The sequence below is a fragment of the Alosa pseudoharengus genome, unplaced genomic scaffold, assembly GCF_046254945.1.
Source record: "Alosa pseudoharengus isolate Yale_2024_CS ecotype anadromous, Long Island Sound unplaced genomic scaffold, YU_APseudo_1.1 YU_APseudo_1.1_scf_22, whole genome shotgun sequence".
In the NCBI taxonomy this organism is placed as follows: Eukaryota; Metazoa; Chordata; class Actinopteri; order Clupeiformes; family Clupeidae; genus Alosa; species Alosa pseudoharengus.
The window spans coordinates 16,548,966-16,558,965 of record NW_027468680.1 but is presented as its reverse complement, the minus strand read 5'-3'; the positions used below and the strand labels follow the sequence as shown (position 1 = coordinate 16,558,965).

The following is a 10,000-nucleotide window of genomic DNA, read 5'->3' as shown; positions in this document are numbered from 1 at the left end:
AAAACATTCAGAGTTTCCCCTTTTGATAAAACACAGTGTGACTGGCCCATTACACAGATGTTTGTGAAGTGTGTGTGTGTGTGTGTGTGTGTGTGTGTGTGTGTGTGTGTGTGTGTGTGTGTGTGTGTGTGTGTGTGTGTGTGTGTGTGTGTGTGTGTGTGTGTGTGTGTGTGTGTGCCACTTCTAATCACAGCCCTGTTGTTAATTCTACATGGCTTCTGAGGACAGCCATATAATCAGTTAAACGCAGGTCGAGTAGCCCTCTGTCGATGCTGATTGTTCTGTCCATCAATATTTTCTTCCATCATCGCCCACAGGGACTGAACCAGCCTAAGATCAATGCATTCAGTGATGGACAGTCAGGACCCAGGAAATGACTTTATCCAACATGTCTGAGCTCGAATCAAGCCCCAAACGTGGGAAAGAGTGGTGGAGCGACTTGAGACTTCAAATACCAGACCGTGATACTTGGCTATGCCAAGGTCACGGGGGTCAGTTCTCGTGGTGTCCGAGCGATGAGTAAATACATTACGCTATGCTGTCGCTTCGGATGAAAACATCTGCCCACTGGCCTGCCTGTCAGTTCAAATCAAGTGCAGTCCTCCTCACCCAGCCCACAGTTCAGCTGAGTTCTGATGGCCCAAGCCAAGCCCACGCACTGTCAATGCGTGATCTCAACAGTTCACCACAAGCAGGTCTTCATGTTACAAGATTACTGACATAGTAAATGCAGAATGACTGGTTCAAATGTAATCACATTTCCAAACTGGTCAGGCTACTAAAATAATAATGCCATTTGTATGCCACCATTAACAGTAACCTTAATGTTTTAATGTGCCTTCATGACACCAAATCCATTTTTAATTTCCACATCTGAGGAGCCCTGTTTGTGTGCCTGTTCCTTTACAAATACAAGCATATTGCACGATGTCTTTACTTCGACATTTTGGCTACAGGTTCCGGGCTTGCGGGATCAAAGTAAACTTTTGCACTTTTGTTCTTCAGTTGTGAATGGAGATTAGTTAAGTTAAGTATAAAAAAAAAAGTATAAGTTTTGAAAAGCTTACTGAATCACGTGATTTAAGATGACAGGATTTTCTTACTTCTGTGTTTTTGCTTTCATACTGTAGCCATCCCAGATACCCAAATACTGTACATGCGTAAAAGCACTGAGGAAGTAAACTTTTTATGATATGGGCCCTTTAAATAAGCACATACAGTAGGCAGAGGTCACAAGTAAGAAACCTTTATTAACTGAAAGAAACTGAAGGGGACAGCTGACAGAGACTGACCGTTACCTTCCATCACTAAATCTTTAAATCAGGGTTGGTGCATTTTTTGAATATGAGGCAGTCAGGGACCCCTGTGAGGGATATCTTTCAGTGTCTATGCTAAATGTGGCGGCTGGTTGTATGGCTATGTGATTACACACCACAGCTTTCTCACTTCAACTTCCCTGCTGCTAGTTGTAACAAAAACAAAATTTGAGTCAATCAAAGCCTTAATGTCCATTTGTCTCCTTTTCTCACCCTTTCTGCCCCTTCTTCTTCAGGCCTGTGTCTAGAGAAGGTGCCTCCAGGTTCTCCATCGCTGACCAATAAGACGCTGGACCGCGACCAGGAGATCATCACCTGCTATGAGAAGTCTGGCGACATCGCTCTGCTGTACCTTCAAGAAGTAGAGAAGGTTTGTATGTGACTGGATTCCTGTCAGGTCATGCTTTTTTTTATCCCCTGGTGTTATGTCAAGTTGGCCTGCAGTTTCCATGGCAACTGCTTTGGATGGTACACACCGCACTGGCAAATTACGAAACACTGAGAGAGTTGGAATAAATGTCACCAATAAAGGTCAAGGACTTCATTCATAGGCCACTTTAAACCCATCCTGAAATAGAGTGTTTACCAGAAGCATTGCTTTACACTGACCAGTCCATAGTTTTACGGCTACATTGATGATTTGTTTTGGGGGCCTGTTTTTCTGTGTGTGATCAGGATTGTGATTCCTGCCATTAGGAATGCAAGGCACCTGATGAGCAGGTGTTCCTCCTCTGGGGCGGGGCATGGCGGGGGGGGGGGGGGGGGGGGGTGGATTTGAGACATCTAAGGATCTCTAATGCTCTTGTCTCCATGGTAGATTCTGAATATGTAATAGTAGCTGCCGATGCTGAGTGGGACGTTTCCATGGAGACTGACTTTCTTTTAATGGTGCTGATGGTGCTGGATTTGTCTCCATGGAAACGGCACGATTTGACTGTGCGGATGTTGATGGGAGGTGTTTTTATTTATTAAATTTTTTTTGTCCTCTAAGAGAGACACACAGACTTGAGCTTGAAGCTGAGCTGTACTCTCTCTTATTTTAAGACGTTACAGGTTTTCTACAGGAATGACCAGACCGTGTGTACTGCACCTGATTTTGTTGTTGCTTGGTCTGATTTGAGGTGAATGTGTCAAAGTGAGGTGCCAGCTCTGGGGTGCGCAGGCAGACAGACAGTCTCCTGCAGCTCCTGCACTGTGTTTGCGCTTCATTAAGCACTCCCCCCTCCCTCCCCCGGTGTGGTAAGGGGTACAGCAAACTCCCCAAAAGTGCCATGTCTGCTGTCCCAGACAGATTGACTTTGCAAGTCATGGCACACCCAAAAGGCATTCCATCATTCCGACACTTCAGTTATCCTGAAAATACTTTTAAATATAGCCACACTCGAGTCCAAGTAGTATTGCTCTATACTTGTTTTTGCATTGCCATTTCAAGCGTAGCTTAAGCGGGCTTTGCTGCTGCAGTTTGCAGACCTGCTGGTGTTTACTTGTTCAGATGTTTACCAATTCAGCTCAGGGAGGACTGGGAAAGCGGTCTCCTGCATTACGCCCTCTCCTTGCAGGGGGCAGGCAGCACCGTCAATGTTTTTGATTGCTGTTGCCAAGGTGATCTCATCTTTAAAGCCCCCGTGCTATTTGTGTCCCCAGCATGGAATTGGCGGAGGAGGAAGAGGAAGTGAGGTCAACAATGTGTAATTTCCGAATATGTTTTCTTTTCCCGGGTGCCGTTTCCATAGAAACGGTATACGACACCACCACTCCTGCTGAATGACTTTAGTGTGGTTTGGAGTCATGCAGAGCCCAAACTATTGGCTGTGAAGATGAGGCTGTAGCTGGCTGCCATGTCAGTTCAGGTTGACGGAGACCGTCCGTCCGTATATCCGCAGGTTCTAGACGCTTGAGGGGACCAGGGCTCTCTCCAGCACACTCCCACAGCTCCCCGGGTCAGTGGGGTGAGGTTTCTGCTGTGGCGGCCGCAGTGATGTGAGCCGGCACTGGGGGAGAGGGTTGTGGGGCAGACAGGAGGAAGCCTGGAGGTCCTCCAACTCCAGATCGATGCTGCATTGACAGAGCCAGAGTGAAGTTTGATTTTTGGCTGCTTTATTTTTACCCCCACCCCCCATAAAGTCTCTCTCTCTCTCTCACTCTCTCTCTCTCTCTCTTTCTTTCCTCTCTCTCTCCCCTACTCCTTTCTGACCTTGGTTCTGTTGTTTCAATCAGCAACTTTACTTCAGCCCTCCACCCCCCCCCCTCCCATCCTCCAACTCTCCTTCAACCCAAGCATTTTTCTTTCTTTTCTTTTTTTATTCATTTTTCCTCGTCTGCTGCACTCCCCCACCCCGCTGTTCTCTCCCCTTTCGGCACGTTTTTTTTTTTTTTTTAGACGGTAAATGTCGGTTCAGACCCTCGAGAAATATGAATGAAGATATTGCTGAATAAAATGGCAGTAAAGACAGACAAAGCGGCATTAAAAATGTATGTAGGAAGTGCAGTCTGTTGCTATTTTGTTCTTGTTGTCTCACTCTTTCTCTCTATTTTACTCAATTAACCCTTTTCCCTTTATTTTTCTTAATTTAGGGATCTGTCTCTATCTGTCTATCACTGTCTCCCTCTCCCTCTTCCTCTCTCTCTCTCTCTCTCTCTCTCTCTCTCTCTCTCTCTCTCTCTCTCTCTCTGTCTGTGTCTGTCTCTCTCTCTGTCTGTCTTGGTCTCTAAGGCTTTGTGAGCAGGGTGTAAATTCACCCATTGTAAAGTGTGTGTGTGTGTGTGTGTGTGTGTGTGTGTGTGTACGTATGCTGTGGCTGAGGGAGGGCAAACAGAGTAGACTGCAGGCTGGACACAATCCCCCCCCCGCTGCTCCACTGCGGCAATGACTCTGCGGGGTCTGTGGGTGCTGGACGCTTGATATCCTCGACCCCCCGCCCCCCCCCTCTCCTTACTGTAGTCATGCACACACACACACACACATACACACTACTAGGTGTAGAATATCCCCTAGTCTCCACCTTTTCAACTCCGGTCAAAGTCACATACCCTCAGACTTTCATTATAAAAGTTGCTATCCCACAGGATTAAAGTTTGATCCTCTAACATAATTAAATGCATTTATTGCTACTTCAGTAGTGGGTAGTGAATACTTATAGAGTTAATGTAATGCAGAACAGCACAGATACCCACTCTACTAATGACATACAGAGCAAAGGTACTGATTGTGTGTGTGTGTGTGTGTGTGTGTGTGTGTGTGTGTGTGTAGGCTCTGAGTGCAGGGATGCAGAACCGAAGTCCAAAGCCAGGCCCAGTGTCTCAAGAGCAGGAGCTGGGCTACTTCCTGGAGACCGGCCTGCAGAGAGCACATGTCATCCACTTCAAAAATGGGTGAGTGTGTGTGCGTGTGTGCGTGCAGGCGGCTTGCGTCTGCCTGTTTGAGAGTCAGAATAAGAGAGAAAAAAAGAGGAAAAGAGCACCACATGTCTAACTGGGAACATCAAAAGGGCGAGAGCTGGGATATTTCAAACTGCATCATTTCATCCATCTCTCCATAGCCGTCATTTTTTTAACGTGCAAGACCCTCGAGCAAATGGGTGGTTCCCTCCCTCCCTCTCTCTCTCTATCCCTCTCTCTCTCTTTCTTTCTCTCTCCCTCCATCCCTCTCTCTCTCTATCTAGCTCCATCTCTTTTTTTCTCCCTTTTCCCTCTGTATTTCTCTCTTTCCCTCCATCTCTCTCCCTCCCTCCCTCTCTCTATCCCTCTCTTTCCCTCCCTCTCTCCCCCTCCTTCCCTCTCTATCTATCTCTCTCTCTATCTAGCTCCATCTCTTTTTTTCCTCCCTTTTCCCTCTGTATTTCTCTTTCCCTCCATCTCTCTCCCTCCCTCCCTCTCTCCCTCTTTCCCTCCCTCTCTCCCCCTCCTTCCCTCTCTATCTAGCTCCATCTCTTTTTCTCCCCCCCCCCCTCTCTCCTTCCCTGAGTGGAAAGCCTTTGCTGTGTTGAATCATGAATGCCGCGCTGCTCCTGTGGCAGAGTCTCCTGTTGTGTCATTAGGACCGGAGCAGTGAAACTAACACACAGCCCCTCTGATGTTTCAGACTCCCCTCTGACGCATCAAACACTTTTGATGATCACTGACCCACTGCACACCCTGTGTGTGTGCGTGTGCGTGTGCGTGTGCGTGTGCGTGTGTGTGTGTGTGTGTGTGTGTGTGTGTGCATGCGTGCGTGTGCGCACGCCTGTATGTGCCTCTTTTTGTGTGAGTGTGTACGTGTTTCTCATTCTCTTCATAACAATCACGGCTTTCTCCTCATTGCACCATGCCCTCTTGACACGCCAAGCCGCCGTGTGTACGACGACCATTAGTACGTATGATCCAGTTCTCATCTCCTAGTAGAATAGTCCCAGCGGTAGTGCCCTTTTGGAGAGATCCTCAATGAGTACAAGTGTAAATGCTCTAATCTAATTCCTGCTCTGAAAAAAAAAAAAACTGGACTGGCAATAGCTTACTAGCTTGTTAGCATGCTAGCTCCAGAAGGGAAGCTAGTTAGCTATCGCTGGTCCAGGTGGTTGTCAGATCAGTAGAGCGACATGTATGAGTACAACAGAGTAGTGACTTCAGAATTATTCTGATCTAGTTTGAGCCCCCCTTCTTTGTAGTTAGTGCATAGTTTCAGCTGCTCCCAATTTTAATTCACTATCCTTGTTTATTTAGCAACAGTGACACTAACCTGTAGTCTAGATAGATAGATAGATAGATAGATAGATAGATAGATACTTTATTGATCCCCAATGGGAAATTCTAGGTCTGTTAGAACTAGTAAGCATGTTAGCTGACATCTACAGGAAGCAGGCTCATCTAGCTCACCACCTAGTCAGTGACTTTCTCCAGATGTTAATACAGAGGTCTATATTGTGTCAGTTGTGATGAAAACACATCATTGAAGAAAACATATAGAGAGGACAGGACACAGGACAAACATCTATGATCATATTTCGTAGTCATTTGTCATTAGTCTAAAGCCATGAGGGCAGTCCGTCAGTGTTTTAATATGAATCAAAATTAGAGGAAAAGTGAGCCGGCTGGTTGGGCTTTTGGTTGCCCTTGAGCTTCCATGGGAATAGAGAAGCCTCTCTCATTCTTAATTTGTTCCCATTGCCATAGCAACCTCACTCGGGGTGTGGGCCGCTTCAGAGAGATTCTGCGGGCTGTGGAGACCAGGACGACCCAGAACCTACGAATGGTAGGTGGTGTGTGTGTGTGTGCGTGTGTGTGTGTGTGCGCAGAGGAACCCATGGTCTGTACATCTGCTTATCAATGTACAGTATGTACAGCACAATCAGCTTCACATGTGTCGGTGTGTAGACCATAGCGCGTCAGCTGGCTGAGATCCTGTTGAGGGGCATGTGTGACCAGAGCTACTGGAGCCCTCTGGAGGATCCCCCGCACCAATCCCCCCTGGACGACCCCCTCAAGACCACCTCACACACCAAGGACTATGCCCTCAGCCGCCGGCCGCGCATCTACTCCGGAGAAAAGTACGCCTCGTATGTATATAAAAAAAGTGTGTGTGTGTGTGTTTGCATACTAGCGTGTCTGTGTCATAACAAAGTTATGCCACCACAAGCATTTCCAGTTTACAGCTGCCTTAAGTTGTGCTCTTCCTCTCTTTCCTCTCCTTCATCTCCTCCTCCTCCTCCTTCCTCGTCCCCTTCCTCTTCCTTCTGTTTTTTCCCCTCTGTCCCCAGCCTCTTCTGCCCCCAGGAGAACACAGAGGAGGCTTTGCTGCTACTGTTGATCAGTGAGTCTATGGTAAGTCAGAGTGGGTTATCATTTGCAAAACGGATGTATGCATTAAGTGTAATATGCTGAGGAACCATTTGCATGCAGCATATGTTAGCATTGTGTATTGGCTTACAGTATATGCTAACATTTATGTGTGTGTGTGTGTGTGTGTGTGTGTGTGTGTGTGTGTGTGTGTGTGTGTGTGTGTGTGTGTGTGTGTGTGTGTGTGTGTGTGTGTGTGTGTGTGTGTGTGTGTGTGTGTGTGTGTGTCCATACCCGCAGGCTAACAGGGACGCGGTACTCAGCCGGATTCCGGAGCACAACAACGACCGTATCATCAGCCTGCAGAGCGCCTCGGTGGTGTACGACCTGCTGACCATTGCCCTGGGCCGCCGCGGCCAGTACGAGATGCTCTCCGAGGTGAGCCGGCCCCTGGACACGGTTCAACCCGAACGCCACTCACCCTCTCTACCTCTCACGTGTGCCATCTATATGTTCCCTGTGTCCATGTAGGGCTAGAAAAAAATAGTCTTTGACATCCACCCCCAGTAACCCTCTAGCTTATAGCAGTGCTTTATGTATTGTTTTGGGTATGTGGTTGTTTGCACGTGTGTGTGATTATCTGTGTTTTGTCTGTGTTTTGTCTGTGTTAAGTGTGTGTTAAGTGTGTGTGTGTGTGTATGTGTGTGTGTTTGGATATTCTTCAAGACTCCAGAGCTCTTGTTTGTTTACAGGCCGCCCTCATATGGAATAGCATGAAAATCGGCATTGCTAGCGGTGTCAGGTGTCCCAGGCTGCCCTTTGAAACTCAATGCCAGTGTAATTCAGTAGCGGCCCCAGAGGTGTTGTCTGTTAAGCGTGTTTGGGCTGCTGCTGCTGCTGCTGGTGGTGGTGGTGGTGGTGGTGGCAGGTGTGGAGCTAATGCTCTCTGCTGCCTATCACTCTCCATCTCCGACACCTCCCATTGCCACCTCCACCATCTGTTTGCCTCTCTATGTGTGTGTGTGTGTGTGTGTGTGTGTGTGTGTGTGTGTGTGTGTGTGTGTGTGCATGCTTTTTATAGCCTCAGGGTCTCTTTCTAACCTCTTACTGACAAGCTTATAATGTGTTTTTCTGCACACATATCCTAAGTGTGTGTGTGTGTGAGAGAGAGAGAGAGAAGACACTCCGGCACCTCCCTCTGGCTCTTCTGCATGCTCTGCAGCAGCCTTTTAATCTGTTTGATTATTATGCCAGTGCGGCAGCGCAATTAAACGTTCCCTGCTAAGCTCTGTGTGTGTGTGTGTGTGTGTGTGTGTGTGTGTACGTGCATGCGCATTTGTGCATATGTGCATGTGCGTGCACACACCCTCACACTTGTATGTCTGTCCTCAAACATGGTTAGTTTTTGGCAGAAAATCTAATCCCCTCAACCCCACTCCACCCCCACACGTGCGCCCCCTCCACCACCCAAATCCGTCCCCAGGCCCCCATCCACAGCCGGCAGGCGTGGGCTGGGGCCTCCCATGCGGCAGGGCGAGCAGGCAGGAGAGATTTGCTCAGCCCTGGGAGAGGAGGCGAATGAAAGCCCTTCCTCACCGCCTGTCAGACTGGGGCTCCTCTCCACGACCTCTCTCTCCTCTTGGCTAGCGCTCTCTCTCCTGTCTTCTCTCTCTCCTGTCTTCTCTCTCTCTCTCTCTCCTGTCTTCTCTCTCTCTCCTGTCTTCTCTCTTTCTCTCTCTCTCCTCTCCTCTCTTCTCCACTACCTCTCTCTCCTCCTGGCTAGCTCTCTCTCTCGCCTATCCTTTCCACTACCTCTCTCTTCTCTCCTTTCTTTCTGCTCTTTTCTTCTCTTCTCCTCTTCTATCATCTCTACTCTGTTTCTCTCTGTCTGTCAGACCATGTGCGAGCAGCCCAGCACACCATGACACGCATGCAGATTTGAGGGTTGGATCAATATGTTCTCTTTCGCCACTCCCTTGTATTCTCTCTATCCATCGACCTGTCTCTCTCTCTCTCTCTCTCTCTCTCTCTCTCTCTCTCTCTCTCTCTCTCTCTCTCTTTCTGTCTCATTCACTTTCTCTCTGCTTATCCCGTCTTGTTTGTGGTAAAAAAACACACAGAAAAGTCCTTAATGTCCTTTGATTTGACATTATAGTTAAATAAAAGGCTTTTAAAAGTAAAGTATGCCTCCTTCTCCCCATCTCTCTCTCTCTCTCTCTCCTCTCTCTCTCTCTCTCTCTCTCTCTCTCTCTCTCCTCTCTCTCTCTTCTTTCTTTCTTTCTTTCTTTCTTTCTCTCTCTCTCTCTCTCTCTCTCTCTCTCTCTCTCTCTCTCTCTCTCTCTCAGTGTTTGGAGAGGGCCATGAAGTTTGCCTTTGAGGAGTTCCACCTGTGGTACCAGCTGGCTCTCTCCCTGATGGCTGCTGGGAAGGTGAGCTGGTGGCCGTGGGCCCGCGGAGCCCCTCTCCAGGCCACCTGTTGTAGGACACGGCCGCAGTGGAGCCTGGGCCATGTATCATGTTAACCCATTTAGAGATATGTTTTAGTAGTATTTATGCCTCTCTCTCTCTCTCTCTCTCTCTCTCTCTGCTGTTTGGATCATTAGAGCTGTAATTTGCTAAATGAAGGAAGGTCAAATAAAGTCAAGTGTTATATGAAAATGTTTTATTTATGAGTAAGGCTTTCATAATAATATTTGTTCATGGTGAAAGAGAAAATATTTTGAATGAAAATGAAACTGTAAGCACTGGATAAAGCCATGATGTAGAATGCAGTAGTGTCACAGTATTATTAGAAACGGCAGTTGACAGGTTTATATCCCGTTGCCGGCGGTCTATTGAATGGTTGGCATGGCTAAAGAAACAGAAAGCCCCTTCTGCACCTGCAAGTGTGTGGGTGTGAATCTTTCTCTGTCTCCGTCTGTTTCATCTCTCCT

General features: G+C 47.7%; 1 protein-coding gene across 1 annotated transcript in view; it reads left to right on the top strand.

The window, feature by feature from the left end:
• Positions 1-10,000, top strand: part of ttc7b (tetratricopeptide repeat domain 7B) — a 55,896-nt gene that overhangs the window by 17,116 nt on the left and 28,780 nt on the right. The window contains exons 4-10 of the mRNA XM_076300140.1: positions 1,553-1,686; positions 4,567-4,688; positions 6,465-6,543; positions 6,666-6,838; positions 7,049-7,112; positions 7,368-7,505; positions 9,413-9,496. Coding sequence (XP_076156255.1) covers positions 1,553-1,686; positions 4,567-4,688; positions 6,465-6,543; positions 6,666-6,838; positions 7,049-7,112; positions 7,368-7,505; positions 9,413-9,496 — 794 coding nt within the window. The remainder of the gene's footprint in view (positions 1-1,552; positions 1,687-4,566; positions 4,689-6,464; positions 6,544-6,665; positions 6,839-7,048; positions 7,113-7,367; positions 7,506-9,412; positions 9,497-10,000) is intronic.